We start from the raw sequence: 27,977 nt of genomic DNA, 5'->3' as shown, positions 1-27,977 counted from the left end.
AATGATGGCGCAGCCGTTCCGGAAGTGCTTCCGGCCGGACGGCGTTTCCACGGACGCTTAGGAGACGCCTGGACGCGGAACCGGCGGCGCCGACCAGCCCACATGGGCCGGTAAGTGAGGGAGAAAGGGAAGGAGGGAGGAAGGGAGGGAGGAGCGGCGACCCACGGCCCGCCCTCCCGGAGCCGCCTGCACGCCGGGATCCGGAGTATCCCGAGAGCCCGGCTCGCTGCCACCACGCCCCTCGCCCCCTGCGCCGCCGCCGGCACCGACCCTTCATCCTCTCCTCCTCCTCCTCCTCTAGTGTCTGCCACGAGCCAGGGGCTTTGCTTTTAATATCACCCTCAGTCCCCTCCACGGTAAAGGAAGGAGGCTCCTGTATGCCCATTTCACAGAAGAGGAAACCGAGGATGAAGCAGAGAGGTAACCTGACTTGCCCCAGGTCTTGAAATCGAAACATGCCAAACCTGGCTTTGAAACCCTGGCCCGCGTGACCCCGGGGCTGATCTCTCCACCGCACGGCGCCGCCTCGGTGCACAGTAGCCGCAGGGCACATACAGCCTTCCTTTCCGCCCCCCGCGACCCCATGTAAACTCGGTCCTGACCCTGAGACTGAGGGTGTGAAACGGGAAGCTGGCGAGGAGGTTGTGTGGAGGCCAGCGTGCGCTATGGGGTGGCTGATGCAATGACCAGCTAATAGTTCGGCTCTCGAGTGGGTTTCATTGGTCTCCACCCTCCCCCCCCCCTACACACACACACACACACACACACACACACACACAGCCCCTGATTGGACTGTCTCGTCAGGAATTGGTCAAGAGGCTCAAGTGTTTAAGAGAAACGGGGTGATTTCTGAGAAACGCCTTCTGCAAAGAGTTGCAGGGTGGGGTAAACAGAAAGAAAAGAGAATAAAGGGGGCTTTTTTTAAAAGGAAACTGAAAGTAAGAGGGGGAAAGAGTATAAAAGAAGAGGCTGCTGCCCTGGGAGTCTCCACTACTCCAGTGGCCACCTCTGCCGTCTCTCACTCAGACCAGGTACGTACTGCCTGCCATCTTTTGTCGGGCTTGCAGCTCATTCGTATTTTTGCCAGCCTTTTACCAAAGTGCTGGAAACCTTGGCTTAAAACACATTGTATGCAGGAAACGTATTTATACGTTTTACTTATACGTTTTACATTGGTAGTAGAGCTCGGGGCACGTATTAATACGTTTTTTATAGACTAGAGGTAGAATGCGGGTAACGTATAAATACGTAAACTAAAGTTATCGTAATTTTACTGAGCGTTGCCATTTGCGCAAAAAATTAGCAAAAATGGCCCGCGCCACCTGTTAGCGCGCGATAAAAACTACCTGCAAACAATGTGTTAAAGAGTGAAAGATTGTCTCTCTTGGGATCAGGGTGTTGTACATTTTGTTTCAACCCACTGACCTAACGTTCAGGTGATTCACAGCTTCCCTAGGGAATGGAGGTCCTGGGGGAGCGGGTGCCTGTTTGGATGCATGGTGGGCGTTTTAGCACCTTCCTGTTGGCTGTCGTATTTTTCACTGACGAGGCCTCCTCCTTAAGTAGTCATTATCCAAACAGATTAGCCGCCTCATTGTGATACTCAAAAATGCCTCATGCCTGACTTCCTATAGCTTAATGTCTTCTTTGCCTTTTAAGATGATGTTCATGTTATTGTTTGGAGAGAAAAGTAACCTTTCCTCTCAGTGTTCAGAAAAGGAAAAGTGAACACCATCTGTTCTCAGGTTCGAAGGGTTAACGAACACCTTGCTCTGAAGAAGTCACCTTCCTGTCCTCTGGGAACTTGATGGATATGAAGATGGTACCAGCCCTCTGGTGGCATCCAGGCATCTAGACCAGGGGTGGGCAAACTTTTTGACTCGAGGGCCACAATGGGTTCTTAAACTGGACCGGAGGGCCGGAACAAAAGCATGGATGGAGTGTTTGTGTGAACTAATATAAATTCAAAGTAAACATCATTACATAAAAGGGTACAGTCTTTTTTTTCAATAGTTTTATTCATTTCAAACGGGCTGTAGTTTGCCCACGGCTGATCTAGACACTCCTGGGTCTCCTTCTCGGCTGTCCCTGGCAGCTCCAGAATTGGCTATCTTGAGGCCACCTACCCCCAAAATTGCAGAATGGGTGTGTTCTCATCTTATCTACGAGATGAGATCACTGTCATGTTCCATGGTGCCATTCTGTGATTCTTTTCATCCCAGTTTCTTCGGGTGCCCGCTACGCTCCACAATGGAACCTTTCAAAATGAGCACAAGATCCGTGTTGTTTAGAAAGAGGAATTGAGAGTTAATTTTTCAGAGCCTGGTAGCTTTGTCTCCAAGGTGTGCTGTGGTCCCCTGGGGAGTATGCCGGATTGGTCTTTACTCTCCCCGTGCCTTTGTAGAGGAGGTAATAGATGACTTCGCAGATTACAGCTTCATTTCTTTGTTTTAGATTATAGGCTTGGTTAGGTAGTAAAGCAGCTTTCCTTAACAAAGACTCAAAGCCCTGTTTGCAGTTTATGGGGTTAACGCTTAAGACAATGGTCCTTCGCCTTTTGGCATCGCAGAAGCCCTTCGAAAAAGTAATGAAACCTGGGTACTCTGCTTAGAACCCCATTTATACCAACGTGCGTGCCAAAAGTGATGTAGTTCCAGAGGTTCCAAACTCTGGGTTAAAAACCTCACGGTAAACTTAATTCTAAAAGTTAGTTAACATGCCCTGATCGGTTTGGCTCAGTGGATAGAGCGTCGGTCTGCGGACTGAAGGGTCCCAGGTTCGAGTGTGGTCAAGGGCATGTACCTTGACTGTGGGCACATCCCCCGTAGGGGGTGTGCAGGAGGCAGCTGATCGATTTTTCTCTCTCATCGATGTTTCTAACTCTCTATCCCTCTCCCTTCCTCTCTATAAAAAATCAATAAAGCCCTAACTGGTTTGGCTCAGTGGATACAGCGTCAGCCTGTGGACTCAAGGGTCCCAGGTTCGATTCCGGTCAAGGGCATGTACCTTGGTTGCAGGCACATACCCAGAAGGGAGTGTGCAGGAGGCAGCTGATCGATGTTTCTCTCTCATCGATGTTTCTGACTATCCCTCTTCCTTCCTCTCTGTAAAAAATCAATAAAATATATTTTAAAAAATCAATAAAATATATTTAAAAGTTAGTTAACAAAGAAATAAAGGAGGATATTGAGTAGATGGGAGAAACGGTGGCAAATGGGTGGGTGCAGGAAATGAGAGAAGTGGCAGCTCTGTTCTCCTTGTCTCTGACCGTTCCTGATGCACTCACTCACAAAGTTGCATCAGAAACACACACACACACGCTGTATAGTGTGGGGATTCCCATGCAGTGAGTAGCTGCCTTGTGATCACAGGAGCAGGGACCTCCTCTTTCCCTCACTCAGGTTTAGTTCCCACGTGCCTCTTCTTAAATGGGATTCTGATATTTAAAGATACCTGTTTTCTTCCCTACAACATGGACCCTAAGTGCAGGCCCAGTGTGTCTGGTTGATCTCCTGCAGTGACCTGCTCCATCTCAGGGAAGATCGGGTGTCCGGGGATCACCCAGTCATTGTACCTGGCACTTTCCCTAGGAATTTTTAAGGGTAATTTCCATCTGTATTTGATTTTGGTCCTACTCACAGACTAGAACTTTACTGATAATGTTGATGAGATGCTGTAGGAACTTAACTCTTGTTTATATCAATTACCCTAGGATAAAATTAGTTCTGTGTCATTTTGCTTAACCATTTGTACACCCTACTCATCTATAATTAAATTCAAAATATCGTGGCAGTTAACTGGATAAAGTGGCAGAATCTATTGATGACGTTACATGAGGACTTACTGAACTGTGCACCCGGTTTTGAAAGTTGGGAAAATTCAGGATCATGTATAAAGTATCTGCACATGATATTGGATCACTTGTGGCCAGAAGTAATTTTCTTCACTTTGCTATTTGATATGGGCCTGAGTATTTCTCCTCTCTCATGCCAATTAGAAGGTTCTTCCACATTCCTTCCCTTTTTTACAAACTTCCCTGAACTGAGCTTTGTTATATGAGTCAGTTTGTTATCTCACCAAACTTCCCTTTCTGGGAATTGAGATGGTTTTCAGCAAGGAAGGGAAAGAAACCCATCCTGGTTTCAGTATTATGGTCTCTAATTATACAAAGAATGGTTTCGTTGAAATTCACATACTTTTGAAATAAATATTTAACAATGGATAAATAAAAGTAAATTACCCCTCAAATATCTGTTTGATTCATAGTTACTAGGGAAAAAAATTTTAATGTTTTTATTGATTTGAGAGAGAGATAAAGAGGAGGGAGTGGGGGGAGAGAGAGAGAGAGATCAGTTGCCTCGGGCACACACCTCTACTGGTATCAAACCCAAAACCTGGGCATGTACCCTGACCAGGAATGGAACCGTCACCCTTTTGGTGTCTGGGATGACACTCAGCCAACTGAGCCACACCCACCAGGGCCAGAAAACAATTTTTTAATTAAGAAACAAAGTAGTTGTTCATTAAACCTCCACCCGGGGCCCATGCTGGGCTTAGACTGTTTACTTCTCTGCATCGTCGCACTTATCCACGCACCGTCCTGCAGTTAGTGTTGTGATGCCTGTTCCACTTCACATTTGAGAGGCTGAGGCTCATTCCAGTAGCTGACCTGTGAGTAATAGTTGAGGGCGTGGGCTCGCGGATCAGACTGCGTCAGTGTGTTGTGTTATCTTGGGAAAGTTTTTAACCTCTCTGTGCCTCGGTTTACTCACATGTGAAATGGAGATAAATCTAGCTCATAAGGCTTCGGTGAATTGATATGTATAAGGTGCTTAGAACAACACCAAGTACTGAAGTGCTGGGAGAGCTGCTCTGTCATAGCCTCCTGTCATCCTCCGTGCTCTAGGTATAGCAGCAGGTACAGGTGGAGCTGGGGCTCAGCCCAGCCCTGGAGCCCTCACGCACAATGCCCGTGATGGATTTAGTTCTTGCTTTACAGTTTACAAAGTGTCACCATGTCCTTTTTTCTCATAGCAGCCCCTGAGGTAGGTGCAGAGGTTCCTGATGGTGTGACTTCATAGATGAGGAAGCTGACCCTCAGAAGGGGAAGTGACTGACCCAGGAGGGGACTGATGTGGCCGGCCTTTGCCCCAAGGCAGCATCGGTGGCCTCCCCTGTGCGCCCCTCCCCCTCAAGGTTAAGAGTAAATAATGACTATTAGGTACATCTTCAAAGTTTTGTTGTTAGTAAGGCAGCATGTCTGATGGACAGGTTATATATAGTTCTTACCTCATTGGGAACCCAGCAGGGTAAGGCTCCGCCCTCTACCCCAGACCTTGCGTGTCTGAGAACCGAGCAGCTGGCCAGCCAGGAAGCCATTTGTTCAGCGGTAGGTTGGTCAGAGCAGCAAAGGTCTGGGAACTTGTCCGCAACGCAATTAAAGAGTAAAGAGCAATTTGACAAATGGGTCTGGGGCTATGAAATTTGGGGTTAGTAAAGCCCTTTGGTGTTTGCCCCTCAGCGAGCACAAGTCCTGCCTCTGTCCTGGGCGCTGCACGGGCACACTCGGGCTTGGTTAGGAAGGGCCTCCTTTGCGGCCCTGAAAGCTGGAAGCCAGCATCCCCTTTCGTCCTCATTATTGGCATTTGTTCTTCCTCTTTTCCTCTTCCTAATGGCCCCAAATTTCCATTTATATTTTTATTAATGTTATCTTATCCACATTCTTTATTATAACTCAACCTCTACCCTTCTGGGGAAGAAGAACTAGAGATAGGAAAGAAAACATAGCTGCAGCGGTTTATTAATCTCTCTCCCTTCTCTCCCTCTTCTCCCACAGTCTGTCAGGACCACTGAGCGACTCTTCCGTTGCCCAGCTGTAAGCCTCGGTCTTTGGAGATGGCTGACGAGCAGGGGTGTGCCTCCCCGCTGGAGCTGTTCAACAGCATAGCTGCCCAGGGGGAGTGCGTGAGAGCCCTCAAAGCCGGGCAGGCGTCCAAGGTGGGTGGTTTTGCTGAGCTCTTCCTGTGCATACAGCCGAGTCTGCTGGATTGTGTGTCCTGGGAGCAGACTCAATAACTGACTATAACTATATTGGCTATAATCTTACATTTGTCTTCTCCTTTATCAACATTATTGATGCGTGTGAGGTAAAGAAAAGCCAGTGAAATACAGCAGTCATCCACCCGCCCATCCTCATTTCCTGCTCCCAGAAACACGTACAAACCTCGTTTCTCGAATGTCTCCCATCTCGAACAATTTGGTTCTCAACCAAGTTGTTCATAGAAAAAAAGTCTCAGTTGTCAAACCAAAACTTCATTTTCAACCTGACAACCCTTTCATGCTGATACCTCAACATGACAAAAAGTGTCTCGGGCAGCAAATAAAGGAGAGAACACTATTGTTGCTGTAGAAATCGATGGTTAGCACAGTTTTAAAACATAAACAGGCCATGAGCAGTGCAAATGTTGCTAAGGGTGTGAAAGTGCTCACAAAACTGCAATCACCATCAACTGGACATATAGAAAAACTGTTGTTATTGAATTAACAAAAAGCAGTTAGTGGTGATAGCATTTCCAAGGCAATGGTATATGAAAAATTAATTTAAGGCTAGTATGGGGTGGTTTGATAATTTAAGAAAAGAAATGCGTACTTATAAATCGCACATTAGTCATGTACTGTACATAAGAAAGGGGCTCATTTGAGGGCCTGGGGCTGATTAATTCAATTTTCATTACTTCTAAGGGGAGGGGAATGATTCAGTTTTCAAACAAATCACTTCTCGAACAGCCTTCTGAAACAAGTTAAGTTTGAGAAATGAGGTTCCTTTGTATTTTCAATTCTTTTAGCTGCTTCTTTTAATATGTAATCCCCATATCTGTAAAAAACCACCCTTATACATTGCTCCTTGTTGATTGCCAGGTGAAGGCTGTGACTGTGGAAAATGAGGAACTGGCACTTGCACAAACATTCTCCTTCCCTCCCATCCCTGAAACCTGCGTCCCTTGGTCGGTATTAGCATTGGCCTTATTCTGACCATGGCAGCGCTTCCGGCAGACCCACTGAGTGTACAGAGGGCTTTTCCTTGCCTGCCCAGCTCGTTTTCTCTGGCGTCAATTTATCCTGATTTCTTTTTGCTTGGCTTTTTGATGGACTCGTGGTAATGGGTCCAGGCTCTCCCCCTCGGTTGAGTGAATTTCCCCTGGAGGCCCTCACATCAACCCGTCGATCAAGTTCTTGAAGAAGTCTCTCCCAGACCTTCCCCCTACTTTGTCCTGGACGGGCGGCTCGCCCCCCACACTGCCCACCGCAGGCTCTCCTCGCGTCCACCGGCGCTCCCTCGCCTCCGTAGGTCCCTGTTCCCTGATGCTGTGTCTTTCTCCTCCAGGGTCAGCTCTCTCTGGGCAGCACAAGTCCTCCAGTGGTTTCTGAGAAAATTATTGCCAAGGCAGAATTTTGAGGGCTCTATAGAGTCTGACAGTGTCTTTGTTTTACCTAATATTTGATAACGGTGCTGGGCATAGAAATCTGAAGGGGAAGTGTATGCCCTCAGTCTCGGAAGCCCTTGTCCTGGGGTTGCTGTGGAGAACCGGGTGATGCCTTGGCTCTTTCTGCCGGGCATTTGCAGGCTCTTCTCTTCGTGCCTGGGTTTTGAAGTTTCTTGGGATGGGTGCTTGCTCAGTGCTCCTTTCAAACCAGAAGTTCGTGATATTTAAACCTCAGAAGTGATAGTATTTCTTTGATCTCTTCTGTTTTCTCTGTTTCTTGACTGATTTTTTTAAATTCAGAGACAGGTCCTCTGACCTTATTTTTTTACTTCTTTTTCTTATTTTTATTCTTGTTGTTCTTTCAGGTATATTTCCTCAACTTCTAACCCTCCTGTGGTGTCTCACTTATCCCATGATTATTAACTTCTAAGAGCTCATTTAATCTCTGAATGTTCCTTTCCTCATAAGGCCCTGCTCTTACTTTATAGGTTCAGTGTCCTTTTAGCTCTGAGATCTTGTGGTCATTTCCCTGCTGTTCTCTGCCCCTTTGTAAACTCCATTTCCTTCTGCCCTTCACACTAGAGGCAGCCCTCAAGTGTCGGCTGGTACTTGGCTGGCCCCGGCGTTTCAGAGGGAAGCAGAGACTGGCTGGGCTTCGTGCACGTGGGAGGAGCGGATCGGTGCAGGTGTCCCTTCCCTGGAGACCACCAGGCTGCTCCCCTTTGTTGGGGGACTTTCACTGTCAGGGTCCTCAGGTCTCTTCTTCGAGGTTAGTAGAGTCCCCAGAGGGGGTCCTGCTGTCCCGAGGTGCAGGTCTGGTGCCAGCGTCGTGCCTCTGAGGACGGAGGAGCTGGGCTGGGTGATCCTTCCCCAAGTTCCCTGTGCCCAGTGTGCTGCCCCTGCCAGGCAGAGGGCCCCAGGTGAGGACCCCTTTCACTCTCCCTCTCTAGACACTAAGCCTTGGGGGGGGCGGGAGAGGGGCACTCACTCAGCTGTGTCAGGAGCATGAGGTAGAGGCCTGAGTAACTGCTTCTGAAACAGGCTTTCAACCAGTGCTCCTGTTTTCATAGCCCCCTTCCCCCTCGCTGCCATAAGCACCTGAGGCCACTGGCGCCCCAGTCACCCGGGGATTCCACACGGTCCAAGTCCAGTTGCTGTCCAGTATTTCCACGCCATCCGAGCATTTGTTCTCACGTATTCGGCCAGTTACATCGTCCGTCAGCTTTCCAGCTTCTGAAATCCAGCTGCTGGCGTCCTCTCCTCTTTCTTTGTCCTCCTGGGGTCACTGCAGAGGCTCTGCTGTGGTTGCCCTGCGTCTCCGAGTGCGGTCCGCCAACCCCTGTGACCTCATTTTCGAAAATGTCTTCCCAGGCTCTCAGCAGATGTGTCAGCCATTTCACGCTCACCCTACTAGAGTACTTTGACTCTTTGGACCCCAAATAAACCATTACATTTTAAAAGAAATAAATACTGAAAGAAAGTGACGTCAAAAAGAGGGAGTTGGTTACGCACAGGAAAAGGTTTCTACACCAGGTAGGGCTCAATAGATGAGGCTAAATATATATATATATTTTAAAATATATTTTATTGATTTTTTACAGAGAGGAAGGGAGAGGGATAGAGAGTTAGAAACATTGATCAGCTGCCTTCATACCCCCTACTGGGGATATGCCCGCAACCAAGGTACATGCCCTTGACCGGAATCAAACCTGGGACCCTTTAGTCCTCAGGCCGACGTTCTATCCACTGAGCCAAACCAGTTAGGGCTAAATATTTTTTTTTTAATATATATTTATAAAAGCCTTAGTGACCCTTATGACCAACAGGTTGATCAGTCACTCTGACGTGCACTAACCACCAAGGGTCAGACGCTCAATGCAGGAGCTGCCCCCTGGTGGTCAGTGCGCTCCCACAGCCAACCTCCCATAGCGAGCCAACCTCCCATGGCCAGCCAACCTCCCCTGGTCCCTCCCCCGGCCAGCAAACCTCCCACAGTCCCCCCTCCAACTGTTGATTATTGACTCTAAAGACCCATTTTGGGAACTTGACGATGATTTTGTCCATTTAACATTAAATTTGAATAGCATGTAGTAAATATTTTCATTAGTAATTCTTAGTTACAGTTATGTTCATTATTTTAGCAAACCAACGATACTTAGCACAGTAGCATGACCCTTCCAAGTGTGGTCTTTGACCAAGCCGAGTCAGCTGACACTCAGTAAGACAGAGCGGGGGTTGGGAAATTCAGAAGCAAGTTTGTATCTAACCCTGAAACGTATTGTAACAGAAGCACCTGATGTTTTAGAAATTCCCTTCCAGCAAAATAGTTGAGCCACCCTGGGAGCACCAGCCCGTGCGGGCGCTGCGGGCTTTCACCACTGTCTGCCATCTGTCTGGGCCGTGGTTCTTGGCATGTACAGAGGGAGTGAGACCCGCTGCTTTTGGAAACAGCAGCTCACTAAAGCAGGACGCTCTGGGGGCTGGGGAGTAGGTCAGGGTCTGGGGACTCTGGGAGACGGTGGCCGAGGCCGTGTGCAGTTTGAGCAGCACTCGGGAAATGACACTGGATCGTATGAGTTAGGATAGAGACCAGAGCTTTATTTCTCCTTTTACTTTAAGTAAACTTTTAAAATCGAAATACACCATTCATACAGAAAAGCACCGGGGTCATAAGCAGGCAGCTCGCTGAATTTTCACAAGATCCACACCTGTGTCACCAGCACCCAAATGCAGAAACAGCATTGGTAGCGCCGGAAGCCATCCCCAGGCCCCCCGGGTCACTGCCTCTCCTCCCAAGGGAGGCCACCCTGATCCCTTCACCCTGGATAGTTCTGCCTGTGTTCATTCGAACTCTGTGTAATCCAGCAGTGCATAGTCTTTTGTGTCTGGCTTTTTTCAGAACATCAGCTTTTAAATTCTGCTGCAGTGTTCCTGTTCATGATAGGTCGGGAACAAGAAGAGACGAGGCGAGCCCGCTTGCCTCTTTCAGTCCCATTCAGACTCCAGCCGGTCTTCCAGCAGGGACCTGGTTCAGTGTTTAGCTTTCATCCAGCCACCTGGTTGCAAGCAGAGTTAGGTGAGCCTGGGTGTGAAATGTCAACACAGCCAGGCATTGTAGGGTATTGACTGCAGTGCATTTCCAAGCAAAGTCCTTCTTCCCACAGATAACTGGGTGGATCGTGCTTGCTCAACATTTATTTTTATGTAAGCGCTGAGCCTAGACACTGCAGAAATGAGGTGAATAAGACATACCTGCCCATCCAACCCAGGCAGACATTCTGTCTGTGGGCTTACTGATTACACAACTCTGACTGGTTTAAATGAATTCTAGATAGTTTCAGAGTTTGCAACACAAATCTGTCTGCTAACCACCCTACAAGAGCAGTCCTTTGTGGCAGATGTCCTGCCTGGCGGAGTGGCTCTCCAAGTGGAGGGTGGCGTTGGCGTGTGTCCCCTGGAAGTCCTGTTGATAACACATTACGTAAAAACTCTGCATGGAAATGTCTGTATTTTCCTTGCAAGCAAATTGAACTGTGGATATTGTGTGTGAGCTGATCCAGCCAGGCCAATTATGGGAGTGGAGTTTTAGGGCATTACATGACTAAGCTCCCTAATGAGGCCTCCTGTTTGAAATGCCAGGCTTCCAGGGGTGGCTGGTGAGGGCTCCTGGGAGAGGAGTCCAGCAGAGTTCCAGAATGTCCAGAGACACTTGGCATCTGTGTCCCTTATGCTTATTCTAAAACCACAGACATGCAGAACTTGGGGCAGCAGCACAGCGGTTTCCCGTGGACCCTCCTCGGGCTGTGACCTGAGAGCCCCCAGTCCTTCCTGGCCTTTGTCTGTCCGAGTTGCTGTTACTATCCTTGGTGGCATGGTGGCTGAGGCTTCTGTAACTATTCTTGTCAGCCTGTGCAGAACTCAGTGCAGTGGAGCAGAGGATCTTGTCCCGCGTGGTCCCTGCATCAGTGGTTTGAGACTCTGGTGTAGTGACTGTTGTAAACAGTGTAGATCTGTTACTGTGTCTATCCCCACAGTGCTTGGTGGTAATCCGTAGCACTAGAGGGACAGGTAAAAGTAGAATGCATTGAGGCCCACTCTTGCTGTGTGTCCATGGGCAAGTTCCTTCGCCTCTCTGAGTCACAAGGTTCTTCAACTGGAAAAGGACAGTGACAACGAGTCCTGCCCCCCAGGGTTGCCATGAGACTAAATGAAGCAACGTGTGTGAAAGCACCACACGGTGCCTGCCACGTGGCAGCAGTGACATTCAGCAAAAGGTAGCTACTGTCAATGTCTTCATCCTTCACCCGATTTCCTGTGTCCAGGATGAACTTGATTCTGCAGTGAAGAAGCTGTTATCACTAAAAATGAGCTACAAAGCGGCCATGGGGGAGGACTACAAGGCCGGCTGCCCTCCAAACAACCCGGCACCTGCGGGGGATGGTGGCCCAGATGCCACGGAAGCTGAAGAGGATTTTGTGGACCCGTGGACGGTACAGACGAGCAATGCAAAAGGTGTTGACTATGACAAGCTCATTGGTACGTCCCGGGAAAAGCCCAGACTTTTAGTAGTGATTCCATTGGTGTTTTTAATATTAATCATAAATCCAGTCAAGCTTCAATGCCAAGAACAAAATATATTCCCTAAAATATTTTGATGGTGCATTGTATTCCTAAAGGATTGTTAAATAAAGTAACAAAATAAAGCTTATTGCAAAATAATGATCTATAGTAGATAACACAGTAGTACCTTTTCCCTTTTTTAACAATTCAGAACTTGAGAAAGATCTGTTGAAATGGGTACCTTACAGTTCAGTTTCCTACACGATAAGCAGAACGCCTCCTGAAATTCACTTAGAGGTGACAAGTCAGTCACAGATTACCTAAGTGTCTCCTCCAGTGATGCCGTTTATGAAGCTAACAGTCTAGAACTCAGCGGAAGGGGGGGGGTCGCTGCTCACAGGTGGCCCCTTGTCACTTCCAGGGCCTTCCTTAAGGGGCTTCGTGCTCAGGGAAGTCCTCACTCTGCGGTCATTGCTAACCGTCAAAGAATCAACCAAAACGTTCTTACCCAAGTCACAGCCATTTTCCGTGATTTTTAAGTATAGACTATCAATAAGGGAAAATTCACTTGAGGACAGGCATTAATTCACTTCAACAATTAAAAGATATTAAAAAATATAATTGTCGGTGTATATAAATTTTACCTTAGTGAGCAATAAGCAACTGTGTGTGCGCATGCACGTGAGAAGCTGCTAGCTAGACTGCGTTCTAGAGATGTTTCCCATCAGAATCCAGTCCCAGACAGAACAGCATTTTATCCTGTAATTTGGACCAGGAGCAGAGGCCTCAAGGGTTTGGTTCATTAGCACTGCGATGTTTTCCCCTTAATGCCTGGTCCCCAAACCTCCCACCCCTAAGACAGTCATCTCTTCTTTTTCCCAGTTCGGTTCGGAAGCAGTAAAATTGACAAAGAGCTGATAAACCGAATAGAGCGAGCCACGGGCCAGAGACCACACCGCTTCCTGCGCAGGGGCATCTTCTTCTCACACAGGTGAGCCTCCCCGAGGACTGCTCCCCCTTCCTCTCGAATTCAAAGAGGGATGGGCCCCCGCCGGTGCGGCTCAGTAGTTGAACATTGATCTATGAACCAGGAGGTCCCGGTTCAGTTCCTGGTCAGGGCACATGCCGGGGTTGTGGGCTCCATCCCCTGTGGGGGGCATTCAGGAGGCAGCCAATCAATGATTCTCTCTCATCATTGATGTTTCTGTTTCTCTCTCCCTCACCCTTCTTCTCTGAAATCAATTTTTAAATAAGTGTGTGTGTGTGTGTGTGTGTGTGTGTGTGTGTATTTTCCCCCCCTAAGTGATTGGGGCTATTTCCTCAGGCTGCCTGATACTGTGTGGAAATGGAAGGCAGTTGTCAGAGACTCGGACCCACCTCTCCCCTGTCAGTAACACGTCCCTTCACCCTCTGGCCTTAGTTTATTCATCAATAAACTGTCCATTTCACGCCCCTAGCTGGTTTGGCTCAGTGGACAGAGTGCCAGCCCTCGGACTGAAGGATCCCTGGTTTGATTCTGGTCAAGGGCATGTACCTTGGTTGCAGGCTAGATCCCCAACCCTGGTTGAGGCACGTGCAGGAGGCAACCAATTGATGTGTCTTTCTCACATCAGTGTTTCTCTCTGTCTCCCCCTCTTCCTTCCACTCTCTCTAAAAATCAATGGAAAAATATCCTCGGGTGAGGATTAAAACAAACAAAAAAAACTGTCCACTTCACACGGTGGAGGTTACATTCATAGAGGCTGAGATTCGTGCCAGATTATGTCCAAGTTCAGTGTTTCCTACACCATAAGCAGAAGGCTTCCTGAAATTACGTGCCCTCTTCCTTCTGTTATGCGGGCCTGCTCATAAATAATATCAGAAGAGAAACTAATAGAGCATATCTGCAACCAGATACCCCCACTTTAGACCGTAAGTGCCATGCAGATAACAGAAAACGAGCAGCATCCAGGGGGGTTTCTGCTTCTCCCACCTGACAGATCACCTTGGGTTCGGGCCAGCCCACTTCGAGGCTATGTTCATGGAATTTATGGTCCAAGGTGGGGACCCTCACTCAGCGGGGGAGGGCGCCCAGATAGCACCTATGGTCTGTTTGCAGGTGGACATTGGGTGATATCTCATCGAATCCCCTATTTTATAGATGATAAAATTAGATAGGGGGTGTTCTTAAATTTGAGAATGGCCAAAAGATTCAAGTCCTACACCTCCATCAACTGACACAGGCTACAGCGCAGATGGGCCTTGAAAACACGCTCCCAGAAATAGCCAGACACCCACGGCCTCACGTTGTGTGTTTCTATTTTAAATATATATTTTTATTGATTTCAGAGAGGAAGGGAGAGGAAGAAAGAGATAGAAACAGCAATGATGAGAGAAAATCATTGATCATAGCCCAGTGAGGCTATGTTCATGGAATTTATGGCCCACTCGCGGCTGCAGGAGCACACACAGGTCACAGGTCGGCAGTCGGCCCCACACTTCAGATTCTGTGGCAGAGAAATCCGGGCCTCGTCCGCCTTCCTCACGGGCAGAATGTGCTCAGAGCTCTTTCCTGAATGAGGGTCAGGTCACCCTTCCCGAGAGCACAGTTCAGTGGTTTTCAGTCTGTTCACCAGGTTGTGCAACCATCGCCACTAATTCCAGAACGTTTTCTTCACCCCAAAGAAACCCCTACCCATTAGCAGCCAGTCCCCATTCCTCCCTCTCCCCACCACCACTGGCAACCGTGAATCTCCTTTCTCTGTCTGTGTACTTACCTGTCCTGCACATTTCGTAGAAATAGACTCACACGCCCAGCCGGTGTTGCTCAGTATGAGTGTCGACCTATGAACCAGGAAGTCATAGTTCAATTCCTGAACAAGGCACATGCCCAGGTTGTGGGTTCGATCCCCAGTGTGAGGCCTGCAGGAGGCAGCTGACCAATGATTCTCTCTCATCATTGGTGTTTCTATCTCTTTCTTCCTCTCCCTTCCTCTCTGAAATCAATAAAAATATATATTTAAAATAGAAACACACAACGTGAGGCCGTGGGTGCCTGGCTATTTCAGGGAGCGTGTTTTCAAGGCCCATCTGCGCTGTAGCCTGTGTCAGTTGATGGAGGTGTAGGACTTGAATCTTTTGGCCATTCTCAAACTTAAGAACACCCCCTATCTATAAAATAGGGGATCTATCTATAAAATAGATTTATATCTATAAAATCATCTATAAAATAGATCATCTATAAAATAGGGGATTCGATGAGATATCACCCAATGTCCACCTGCAAACAGACCATAGGTGCTGCCTGGGCACCCTCCCCCGCTGAGTGAGTCCCTACCCCAACCATCCTCGCAAAGCTTCCAGAAACGGGAGCCTCATCCACTCCAGCCAGTCCCTGAGGCACCCCGCCCAGACCTACTGCGCAGCGAGTGCTCAGAGACGCCCCACAAAGGTGGCCAGTCCGCTCAGGTGGCCACTGCCTGCTCTTCTCTAGAAGCCCAACAATTTGGTTAGTTGTGAAAGCCAAAGAAGGACTCCTCCAAAATTGTGTTTTACTATTTCCTTATTTCAGAGGTGGTGTGTTCATTCCGGGGGAGGGAGGGATAAAAACTAAGCACAGAAAAGCAGACTGCTCGTGGTCCTATCAGCCAAGCTGAGCCGCACCCTGGCACAGGCTGGAGTCCCATTTGGAGGCCAGCAGACCTCCGGAAAAGGTGACTGTTCCCCTGTTACTTTGGGGAACTTGGCCCAGAAACAAGGGACAGTCACACCCCAGAGTGGTGGTTTCACACCTGCCACACATCGCAGTCACCGGGAGAGCCTTTTAAAAATACAGATTCCAGATCTCACAACCGCCCTGAGAATCAGCATCTCTGAAGGCGGGGCCTGGGCAGGTGCAATGGGGAAACAGCAGCCACGTGCTGCTGAGGCAAAGTCAGGAAGGAGGACCCTCGTGTGCCTTGGTGGACCCCCGTCCTGGGAGGGCGGTTGATTCCAGAATAACTCCCAGATGAAGACACCTGGTCCCACCTGGCTGAGGGAGCCGGGCGCATTTCCCAGTCCCCTCCCTAAGGCAGGGCTCTGTGGACCCCTCTGATGCCCCCAGTCTGCCTCTCCGGAGCCACAGGGCTGGGTGATTCTAAACAGTTACTGCACAATGTTGGCCTGGTGTCACCCAGGACAGCGTACAAAGCAGATGGTGTATCAATGTTGATATTTGGAAAAATTCCAAAAGAGTTCCAGTGGCTGCCCAACTGCGTCCATCTTTTAAACACGTTACCCCGAGCTCCCACGTCTTCTGCTCTGCAAACAAGCACAGGAGAAACCATGTCAGTAGAACCATTACAGACACACCAAGAACAGCAAACTAGTTCTTTCCTGTGTTTGTCTGAACATTGCCAAGTGAGCATTGGCACCTCGACTTTTCCCCCCAGAAAAATCACAGTTCCCTCTCTCCTCTTTCCTTCAGGGACATGAACCAAGTCCTCGATGCCTATGAGAACAAGAAGCCGTTTTACCTGTATACGGGCAGGGGCCCCTCTTCCGAAGCCATGCACGTCGGCCACCTCATCCCGTTCATCTTCACAAAGTGAGTCCTGGCTCTGTGACTCTCCTCGCTGTTATTAGCAAGTCAGGAGCGGCGGGTATAAGCTGTGTCTAGAAACAACAGGACAGGACCAGTCCACATTTGCTGAACAACTACAGTGTCAGGGATGTGGCACCTCTGTGGCCTCCATTCACTCGGTTCGTTCCTGGTGTCACTTTAGAGGGACATGGGTGACAGAGACCCTCACACCGGTGCCACATCTTCTCTTCCCTATCCATGTGACCATAGGCCAGTGACGGCTCTGAGCCTTAGGTTCCTCCTCTGCGAGATGGAAATAATACCTGCCTCGTAAAATCACTGTAAGGCTACAAGGAAGGCATGTGAAACAGCGAGCCTAGAGCTGTGCAGGGCGCTCTGAGTTAGTAACTGGCAATGCCCTTATCGTTACCGATAATCAGATAAACAGCATGCTAAGATCACGTGATTTTGCAGACAAAGAGGCCTTGACACAAGCTGTTCGTTGGAACTGTGTTTTCAGATGCCAAAGGGCGTTTTTCTTCAGGGGAAACGAGATGTCAGCCTCTCCCCGTGTCTCTTAGGTGGCTGCAGGACGTGTTCAATGTGCCCTTGGTCATCCAGATGACGGACGACGAGAAGTACCTGTGGAAGGACCTGACCCTGGACCAGGCCCATGGCTACGCCGTGGAAAATGCCAAGGACATCATCGCCTGCGGCTTTGACATCAACAAGACCTTCATCTTTTCTGACCTCGACTACATGGGGTACGGAGAGAACGTATGGCTGCCTTTTGAATGAGCAGATGTGGACATCAGGTCCTCAGGACGGCTCAATCTGAAACATCTCGGGTGGTCTCAGGCCCCGTGACCGTTTTTCTGCTTTTACCGAGTGTTGTGACCTGGGGTAGTGGCTGCGATTTTCATCCTCAGCTGCTGACAGAGAAGTACTCTGTGTTGTAGTCGCTCTCCAAGGGTGATCAGTCTCACCAAGTTAGGGTCTTTGTCTCTCCTCACAGAGGAGAGACTCCCTGGTTACACATTCCCTCCCAGTCTAGGATTTTAATCTTTTATTTCATTTTTTAAAATTTATTTCAGAGAGAGGAAGGAAGAGGGAGAGAGAGATAGAAACATTAATGATGAGAGGGAATCACTGATCTGCTGCCTCCTACATGCCCCCTACTGGGATCAAGACCAAAACCCAGGCATGTGCCCTGACCGGGAGTTGAACCGTGACCTCCTGGTTCATAAGTTGATGCTCAACCACTGAGCCAGGACAGCTGGGCCAGTCTAGGTTTTTAAATCAACTGCTTAAAAACCCAAATATTTCATTCCAAAAATCCTTAAATTAAAACTCTGAGGTTGAACCTCATCCCAAATGACTACCAAGAAAGTGTTAGGAAATTATTAGATTTTTTAAAATCACTTTCCTTGTGGCCCTAGAGGCACTGCAGTGTCCTGGGAGAAACATGGTCTTGGAAGGAAGGCGGGCCTAGGTTTGAGTCTGGCCACGTCTGTTAATGGTCGTGAGACACTTCTGGTGCATGAAATAGGATTAGATGTGACCTTAGATGTCACTGTTATTACCATTTCCATAGCACTTCATTTTATTTCTCCCATTCCTTAGAACTCATTCCATGAGTTCGGCAGTCTCTTCCCTCGGCCCCTGCTATGGCCCCTCAGGACCTCTGGTCCCCTCCAGCCTGCACTCTCTAGATCACAGGTCTGGTCAGGTCCCCCGCTCAGGCTTTTCCCAGCACTCCCTCGTCCTCAAGATCAAGTTCTCACTTCCCTCTGAGCACACAGACCCTCTGTGACTGGGCCCGTTCCTGTCTGGTGCTGCTGCCACCTCCCTCCAGATGGAACAGTTCCATTTCCTCCCGTTTGTCCATGTTCTTGTCTGCCCAGAGTCCCCTCCCCTCCCAGCTCAGCATTCCTCCACTTTCTTCCAAACCCGTGATCAAGCATCGCCTTGTCCTGGGAGCCGACCCTGGCAGGCAGATCTGGCACCTGCTCTGGTTCCGGCACCCAAGCTCCTCCTCGGCCACCTCTAGTATAAGGTGCACTATGAGGGGTGGCCCTCTCCCAGGACGTCAGTGAAACAGTCACCATGTGCTCTCAGTGGCAGGCACCCCGTAGGACCCGAAAACACGGCAGTGGGCAAAGCAAAGTCTCTGCCCCAGTGAGCGTGATGTTAGAGCATCAGAAGCAAGTCCTCTAGTAGTTACTGTGTGACTTGGGCAGTGAGCTAACCCCTCTCTGCCTGCTCGCTCCGCTCATTTATTCAGCAGGTATTTATTGAGCATCTGCTACATGCCAGACTGCTGCTGGGATACAGCAGCCAATAACACAGTGAAGCAACCACTCTGTCAGGTTACCTTTCAACCCGCAGAGTCGGGCAGTTCATCAGTAATAGACCAGGTGATAAGTGCTGTGAGGAGAAGGAAGGGGGACTCAGCGGGCAGGAGGCTCGGACCTGTGTCTGATTCTGATGGTGTTTGCAGGATGAGCCCAGGCTTCTACAGGAACGTGGTGAAGATTCAGAAGCACGTGACCTTCAACCAAGTGAAAGGCATTTTTGGCTTCACGGACAGTGACTGCATCGGTAAGGAGCCGCTGCTGCCTGCGCCCGGCCCCAGCCCATCAGAAGGGAGCAGTGGCCCCGAGCTGAGCTGTCGCTGCGATGGTGGCTTCTGCACTTTGTCTCTTTAAAGAGTAAACCAGAGGGGGTTTCCTCGGGACATGAGGCAATGTGATGCCCTTGGCCACTGTCCTGGGCATGTGGGGCTGTACCCAGGGTGCCAGTCTGCCCCTGTCCCCAGCCATCCATGTAAGGCTTACAGGAAAGTAGGAAAGGTACAGACAGCTTGGGAGTTCCTGTGTCCGCACACAGCGTGCACCTGAGAGCACCTGAGGACCCGAGAGCTGCAGCTGGGCGCCACTGGTCAAGTGTGACGCGAGGTCCACACCCTTAGTCCCAGAAGTCCCCCCTCTGCAGGTCTCAGCAGATCACAGGAGCATTGTTAACAAAACATTGAAGACTGTTCTGTATCAAGAGAGCATAATTTGTAATAATTAAACGATGAGGAACAATCCGAATGCCCAGTGGGCAGAGAATGGTTAAATGTAGACGATTCGTTTATACAGTAGAACATATTTAACAACAACCTGGGTAAACACTACAGAGTGAAAGGGCAAGGGGTAAAAATAGTATAATCACAACTGAAATAAGTAGAAATAGAGAAAACAGATGAAAAGAGACACAAATTGAGTTGATGGATTTTTTTCTTCTACTTTTCTGGAGTTTTCTGCTTTTCTTTAATGATGATTACTTGTCTAATGAGGAGAAAGCCTGTTTTTGCTCATCCCTTTCCCCGGGGTAACCAGCCAGACAGGAGCTGCCGTGTGTAAAGGTTCTCTGTCCTCGCTCCCAGGGAAGATCAGCTTTCCTGCCATCCAGGCTGCTCCCTCCTTCAGCAACTCGTTCCCGCAGATCTTTGGGGACAAGACGGACGTCCAGTGCCTCATCCCCTGTGCCATCGACCAGGTGAGGAGGCAGCGGGGTGTCAAGTCTGGGCTGTGCGGGCGGCTCCCGGCACTCACCTGTGGGAAAGGCGGCTTGGTGTGAGGGGCTGGGGGGATCGGTTCTGTGAACTGGCTGGGGTTGCTGGGAAGGCCTGTCAGGTGACGCTGATGGGCTGAAAGCTGGAGTATTGCTTCCAGCCATCCTCAAAAGGCCCCCCTCTCCCCAGGACCCTTACTTCAGGATGACGAGAGACGTCGCCCCCAGGATCGGCTATCCTAAACCAGCCCTGCTGCACTCGACTTTCTTCCCCGCCCTGCAGGGGGCCCAGACCAAGATGAGTGCCAGCGACCCCAACTCCTCCATCTTCCTCACAGACACTGCCAAGCAGATCAAGACCAAGGTGAGCACTTCGCTGGGCGGGGGACCGCCTGTGCCCCAGAACCACATGCTCAGGCACGCGCACCCCCGCACCAGCGCTCTGTTGTTTCGGTACCCGCTGCCCCAGGGCTGCTGAAATCCTGGACTGAAAACTGTCCCCCTGCTGACTCGAGGCCTCCTGTCCCTGTTCCCAGATATCAGGGGAATTTACTTTGTGTCCTTTCACTAAGGCAAAACTTGACATTTTTTTCCCTTTTCTCATCAGCGCTGTGTTCTGGTAGCAAAGTCATGGCCGTTTTCTTTAAAGTCACACAGGCAGCAGAGAAAAGTCTATTTCTGAGCACGAGCTGTATTCCGGGGCCGGGCCAGGCACTTTGTTCGTGCGTCCTTGTTCTGCTTCTCACTGGGCGAGCGGTGTGTTCCTTTCAAAGGTGAGAAGGATGAGGCCCAGAGTGGTGACAGCTCGGCCAGGTTTCCACTGGAAACCAGCAGAGTGCTCCTGGCCAGAGCAGCACCACCAGCGTGGGTTTGGGGGCTCTCCTCCCAGAGCGCTCACTGAGCCCCAGAATGGGTAGATGCCCGTCAGTGGAACAGCCCTGCCCTGCCCGGCAGGTAGCCGGGCTCTTGAGTCACCAGGGAAACGTGAACTAGGAGTTGGTTGAGCTTCCGTATTTTCAGGCCTCGCTTCTGTTGCTGGGTGCTGACCTGCAGATAGGACAGTCCCCTCACTGCCCTACAAAGCTGGTGACGTTTTATTGGGAACCGATTATGGGTCTACAGGTTGGAAGTTGACAGTGGGAGGGACAGAAACTGTATTTGAAGCACATAATGCAACTGTCTGAGTCACTGCCTGGCCCTGACCCTTCTGGAAAGTCCCAGGCAATTCCTGGTGGGCAGCAGGGAAACCCTTGATACTATGAACAGCTGCTTCTGGCGGGAACTTGCAGAGCACGGAGTGTGGGGGGTAGTAGGGGAGGGACTCCTGTTCCCTCCAGCAGAGGCATTTTGTATCGTTTTTGAGGTGTTGTTTGAAGTCAGTCACTTTTGGCTCTGGGGCATTTTTCATTCACCTAGAGACCTGCAAAGACCCAGAGCGGGGCGAGCAGTGAGTGTGAGGAGCCACGCGGCTGCAGAGGCCCCCAGGGCCACGCAGGTCACGCTGCTGTGACGGGCAGGCGGCCTTTGTGCTCAGTCTCCACGCCCGTCTTCAACTCCGGATCAGACTCCTCGGCCGAGAGGGCACCTGCCCCACTCAAGATTCGCACAGTAGCCATGTGTGGCTGCAGGGGTGTGGCTGCCTGGTCACCTGCCACGCACTGACCTGTGTGATCGCATGCAGCTCTCACATCCACCAGGAGGCTGTGTCCATTCTGTAGGCGAAGAAATCAGGGCTTCGAGGGTTGGGCAGCTGCCTGCATCCACCCTGTTGGGAAGCAGAGAGCCAGGACTAGAACCCAGGTCCGCCACTGTCTGGCCCTGCCTCTTACCCGCTGTTGGAGAGTGACCTTGGCTGTCCAGTTGTCATTTGTGACGTGGGGCAGTCGTCCCCTTCACAGACAGGCAGGGCTTCCATGAGATCCCATATAGAAAGCGTTTGTGAACTGTCAAGCACTGCCCAGATTTTAGCTTTTGGCTCAGAAAGTGAATAGTTGAATAGTAGGGTGGGCCACAGTGTGCCTCCCGTGGGCTGTCATGTGGATCCTGGCAGACCAGTGGCCCCTTCCCGCCCTGGTCTCCGGGCTTCTGCACCAATTTGACCTTCTCGTTCATTTGGAGCAGCGGGAACTCGCTGGCTCTTGGTGGTTGGATCAAGCCCCGCCCTCAGCCCAGACAGCCTTCCTGTTGCAGTTTCATTACATGGAATCGTTTTGGTGCATCTCACTGGCTTCCATCGTTTTGGATCCAGGCAGTGGCCTTCCAGTCCCCACCGACTGGCTCCACCATGGCCCAAGCCTGTCTTCCTGTTGGTTCCCTGAAAGTCAGGCCCAGCATCACTGAGGCCGAGCCAGGTCCAACATCAGGACCACGTAAGCCACTCGGCAACCTGGTGTCCCAGGAAGTGTGTGCCTGGGAAGATGCCCGCACGCACAGGGGCCTCCACAAGACCAGAGGCTCCAGCAGGCAGTGCACCTGCCTGAGGGCGTGTGGCTCTCAGGAGAGCCCAATACGTGGTGGTTTTCTCTACTTGTTTATTTTGTATTTTCCACAGTTTCTGCGTTTGAGGACATTGATTTTATTTCCTGACTTGCTCTTTTTGTCAAGGAAGTGAAGGTGGCCAGCCCACCAGCCCCCGCCCCTCCCCGCTGCCCTCTGTGCGGGGCCTGCTGAGCGTCAGCAGCTTCCCAGCCTCCTCCTTTCCCGAGCAGATACAGCTCGTGGGCATACAGCTCCTGCTCAGAAGTTGCTGCCTTCTCCTGGAGAGGATGGGTTTCACTTGCCTCCCTGTGCCCGGCGTTCCTCTGAGCTTCTGGACGGTCCCAGAGCATCCAGTAGTGGCCTGTCCTGGGGCCACCTCCACTTGGAGTTTACCGACTCCACCCACCCCACTCCCCTTCTGTCTGTAGCTGCTTCTCAAATCCTCGTTGAAAGAACACGGAGGAACTTTGTCCGTTTCAGCTTTTCTTCTCCCACTCGTGGCCCTGATTTCTCTAAGATTCTCCTCAGTGAGTCCTGAAATGCATTTGTTAGCTTGTGAGTCTGTCGTCTGCTCCTGAAAGTGCCGGGGTTAGGTGAGCCCTCCCTGCAGGTCCTCCACCTCTGTACGGTCCAGGGTCAGCTTTCCCTCCTGAGCCCTCATCGGCGCCTCCCTCCCGCTCCCTCTCTTGGTGGGAGGGCAGCAGCCAGCCTGGGGCTCTGTCCTGTTCACCAGTGACGGCACCGCCTGCCCCGGCAGCGGCCGCCCCTCCCTGGTCGTCTGAGGCTCATCACCGGAGAACACTTTAGGACATTCGCCCCCAATTCCAGCTCTCGACTCTGTTGTTGTCAGCGGAGAGTGGGGAGTGCAAAGCGAGCCCACCTCTGCCCCTTCCCTGCAGTGGGCCCACTGAATCCACTTGGTGGGGCTCCTCCCTCTGGTCAGGATCTGACGGGCTTGGGCTGAAGCCGTCACTGGCTCCACTTCCAGCCCTTGGGCTCCCGCAGGGCAGCCAGCACCCCCAGCGTTGTGTGTCTCTTGCTGGCACAGGTCAACAAGCACGCGTTTTCTGGAGGGAGAGACACCATCGAGGAGCACAGGCAGTTTGGGGGCAACTGCGACGTGGACGTGTCCTTCATGTACCTGACCTTCTTCCTGGAGGATGACGACAAGCTGGAGCAGATCAGGAAGGTAGGACAGGCCCGTCCCGGCCGCCCCAGCTCGCTCCTCGGAACCTGGAGGGCTCCGGCAGCCAGCTGGGGGCAGTCGACGTTTCCTCGGGGTCTGAGCCCCGGAGAGTAAATGGAGGCGGTGGATTGGTCCGTAGCCATGGGCCAAGAAACCTCATGAACAGGTATTCACAAGAGAGAAACTGCAGGCTACTCTTTACTTAGTAGCCAACACAAGGGTTTAATCCTTCTGTCAGAGCATCGAAGTTAAAACAGTTCCCCTACCGACTTAGCAGGGTTTATGCTGCTGTTTCATTTGCAACGACCATAAACCAGATGCTGCCAGGCTCCCCCCGCACAGCGTGTCCGGCAGCAGCTTGGCCGTGAGATGGAGAACCCCACGCATGTCCACAGCTGTGCTCGGGTTTCCCAGTTCCCAGGACCTTTTCCAAGGAAGCACCCCTGCTAGAGAAAGAGCCCCTCATATAACAGCGTTCAGAGTGGTCATAGCACAAGTGAGGACCGGCCACACAGCAGAGGCGGGTCACCTAGGAAGTGTCCCTGGGTGGGTGCTGCGGGCGGAGGGTTTCCATGGCAGGACAGTGGGCCTGCGGGAGCGATCAGGCAGACACCAGCGAGATCAGTGCACACACAGCGAGGTCTGTGCACACGCAGCGAGATCAGGCAGACATCAGCGAGATCAGTGCACACACAGCGAGGTCTGTGCACACGCAGCGAGATCAGGCAGACACCAGCGAGATCAGTGCACACACAGCGAGGTCTGTGCACACGCAGCGAGATCAGGCAGACACCAGCGAGATCAGTGCACACACAGCGAGGTCTGTGCACACGCAGCGAGGTCTGTGCACACACAGCGAGGTCTGTGCACACACAGCAAGGTCTGTGCACACACAGCGAGGTCCGTGCACACGCAGCGAGGTCAGGCAGACACCAGCGAGATCAGTGCACACACAGCGAGGTCCGTGCACACACAGCGAGGTCTGTGCACACACAGCGAGGTCTGTGCACACGCAGCGAGGTCAGGCAGACACCAGCGAGATCAGTGCACATTTAGCAAGGTCTGTACACACGCAGCGAAGTCCGTGCACACGCAGCGAGGTCTGTGCACACGCAGCGAGGTCAGGCAGACACCAGCGAGATCAGTGCACACACAGCGAGGTCCGTGCACACACACAGCGAGGTCCGTGCACACACAGCGAGGTCCGTGCACACACAGCGAGGTCTGTGCACACACAGCGAGGTCCGTGCACACGCAGCGAGGTCTGTGCACACACAGCGAGGTCTGTGCACACGCAGCGAGGTCAGGCAGACACCAGCGAGATCAGTGCACACACAGCGAGGTCTGTGCACACACAGCGAGGTCTGTGCACACACAGCGAGGTCCGTGCACACACAGCGAGGTCCGTGCACACACAGCGAGGTCCGTGCACACGCAGCGAGGTCCGTGCACACGCAGCGAGGTCCGTGCACACGCATCAAGGTCTGTACACGCAGCGAGGTCCGTGCACCACAAAAAACCTAAGTGATGCCCAAACATTAGCCATGGCCCTGGCCTTGCTGCTCTGGGGCTTGGGTCAGAGATTCAGCAAAGACTTTACAGAAGCTGGAAGGGCTGGCGGAGCTGTCGTTCATTCCCTGTGTTTGGAGTTCAGTTGCAGCGCAGGTTGGTGAGGCCTCCCCTCAACCCCCTCGCTATGAGAGGGCAGTAGCGCTCGCACTCAGGAGGGAAGTGTAATAGACAGGGTTTTGTCCCGAGCGAGGCCATGGGGCGGAGCTGTTCTCATGGTGTCTCCCCGCAGGATTACACCAGCGGAGCCATGCTCACCGGGGAGCTCAAGAAGGAGCTCGTGGAGGTCCTGCAGCCCCTGATCGCGGAGCACCAGGCCCGGCGCAAGGAGGTCACGGAGGAGATAGTCAAAGAGTTCATGACCCCCCGGAAGCTGTCCTACGACTTTCAGTAACACCCATTTATCTCTGTACAAAAAGAAGCAAAATTAACCAGAGCCCCAGCCCAATCGAATCACTGCTGTACTTAGGCCGTCACAGCTTCCTGGGCCTGGTGTCGGTAACCCTGTGTCAGTACTGTTTCTCCCTGGGCCATCCTTTCCATCGGGGCCAAACCCTGTGCGCTGCCTGCGCACCGGGCACCAGGGCTGGGCAGACAGGAGTCCTGCTGGTTCTCTCCCACAAGGCACCCCGGCCCGCCCAGAGCCCGCCACAGGGAGCACTTCCACTGGAAAACACCCTTCGGTTCCACATAGACCCTCAAAGCCGCTGGAAAGGGAGCCTATAGTCTGCATGTACATTTCAGGAGTTTAATGGGCACAGCCCATCCCCCAAAACCAAAAAGAATTGCCAGCTGTGCATTTAACAGAGAGATCTCCCAGCTTGAAGCTGGTTTCCATACTGAATATCTCCCAAGGAGGCCACTTTTATTAGGTGAGTCTGCAGGAGAAACTCCACACGTGAGCTCCAGCCCCACGTGTTGTCTGGCAGTCTCTGCCCTTCCCTGAGCCTCCCCACACCGCTTCCAGCAGCTGGCCCCGGGGACAGGCTCTCCACCCTGAGAACCAGCGCTGGGCCCCCTGCCGGCTGCTGTGGGGAGTCTGCGGCCTTTGCAGACACCTTTGTCCTGACACTTGGCTGGCATGGAGGCCTGCACCCTGCCGGTGCCCCGGGTGTCCTGGGCGGTGGAGAGCACACAGCAGCCCCCAGGCCCCAAGGGAGCCGTTCAGTCTTGTGCCCTGTGTAGTCTGGGAAAGCCCTTGTGGGGGTGCAGGGTCCACTCCTGAATGCTCTACCCTCTTGTCACTTGTTGGCCTAAATAAATCTCTGGTCCTGCCTGTGTGGCTGTGTTGTGTGGAGTTTGAGCAGGACAGGGGCCTCGCTTCAGGCCCCTGGGTGTGCTTCGCCTGCCACCGAGCCACGGCTGCTCGGCAGATGGCCCTTGAGTCTGCTGGAGTCACAGTGGGGGTGTAGAAGGGGAGGCCCACAGTGCAGGAAGCCCCGAGGCACAGACACAGGCTCCCGGGAACCTGTCCCCCCTTAACAGTCCTGGTCTGGACTCTCACCACTTCCGGTGGAGAATGCAAGCAAAGGTCCTTATTTTGTGCATGGGATGGTCCAAGGTGGGGCTGTGTAGTGACAGGTGCCAGTCTACCAGCCAACCTGGGCTCACTCTACCCACCGTCTTCATTTTGTTACAGGGCAGTAAGGAGCTAGGAAAATTCCAGGGCAAGTGGAATAGGGAAACAGACAGGAAAGTTAAAACAAGGCAAAACTATTGGCAGCCAGCTTGTAACTAACAAACCATTATCTTCCTCAGCCAAGGACACGAGGGCAAATGGTTAAAAGCCTCCCTAATGAGAGAATGCAGGAAAGGAGGGGAGGGGGAAAGGTGAAAGGGGCAGCTTTACTCCCTAAGCAGAGAAGCCAGCAAGGCTCTTCGAGACACAGTTGCCAGATGCTTCTCGTGAATTCTGGGAAGGCCACAGCAATGTAAAAAGGGAACTTGAGAATTAATTTGTACCAAAATAGTCAGCAGAGGAATTCTGAAACCTGCAGACGGGAGGGTATATAGTAATACCTCCAACCCCCACCCAACCTTCTCTTCCGATTTACTGAGAGCTCACCTGCGCTTCATAAGCCAAATATGTATAGGTTTGCTTCTTTAATGCAGGTGCATGCTTTCATTGCTTTAATAAATTGGCTTTACACAACGCAGTCAAGATCTCTTATAAATTCATTTATATGAGAAGACGAGGATCGAGGTTGGGGACAGCCCCTCCCACGGACTCAGGGGCTGTCTGGTAACACCTGGTGAGAGGTGCTGCCAACCATTTTGTGAGGTGGCAAAACGGAGGCATAGACAAGGGGAATGTGACTCGTCCAAGGCCACACAGTGAGTTTGTTACAAAGCAGCCTGTCCCGACTTCCTTTTGCTAAAACCTGTGCGTCCTTAAAGTTCCCCAAGAGACCCCAGGATCAGGATAGACGAGGTGGCCAGCCCAGCAGGTGTCTGGGTGACAGGGTGGTTCTGGCCCCTGGTGGGCAAGGACTGCTTCCAGGGGAGCTCTGACTGTCGGTGTCCCCTCACCTCCATGCGTCTCAGTGCCGTGTTGTGGGGAGACCAGCTGAGCTGCACCTGAGGGACAAGCACAGGGAGC

General features: G+C 51.5%; 1 protein-coding gene across 3 annotated transcripts; it reads left to right on the top strand.

The window, feature by feature from the left end:
• Window positions 1-43: 43 nt before the first annotated feature.
• WARS1 (tryptophanyl-tRNA synthetase 1) lies at window positions 44-26,654 on the top strand. 3 transcript variants are annotated; one of them, XM_081095251.1, is made up of 13 exons: window positions 44-110; window positions 302-420; window positions 929-1,031; window positions 5,837-5,997; window positions 11,807-12,020; window positions 12,927-13,035; window positions 16,492-16,611; window positions 17,169-17,351; window positions 19,088-19,188; window positions 20,018-20,130; window positions 20,336-20,509; window positions 23,672-23,812; window positions 25,611-26,654. In XM_081095251.1, exons 4-13 carry the CDS (start codon window positions 5,896-5,898, stop codon window positions 25,770-25,772), a joined length of 1,419 nt encoding a protein of 472 aa, XP_080951377.1. In that variant the 5' UTR covers window positions 44-110; window positions 302-420; window positions 929-1,031; window positions 5,837-5,895; the 3' UTR covers window positions 25,773-26,654. The 3 variants fall into 3 exon arrangements, with proteins under 3 accessions (XP_080951377.1, XP_080951376.1, XP_080951375.1); XM_081095250.1 differs by lacking the exon at window positions 929-1,031; XM_081095249.1 differs by lacking the exons at window positions 302-420; window positions 929-1,031 and having other exon boundaries at window positions 61-110.
• The last annotated feature ends 1,323 nt before the right edge of the window (window positions 26,655-27,977 follow it).

Source organism: Myotis nattereri (assembly GCF_964212035.1).
Source record: "Myotis nattereri genome assembly, chromosome: 1".
Lineage (NCBI taxonomy): Eukaryota > Metazoa > Chordata > Mammalia > Chiroptera > Vespertilionidae > Myotis > Myotis nattereri.
The sequence above is the reverse complement of the archived record's forward strand: the minus strand, read 5'-3'. Positions and strand labels throughout refer to the sequence as shown.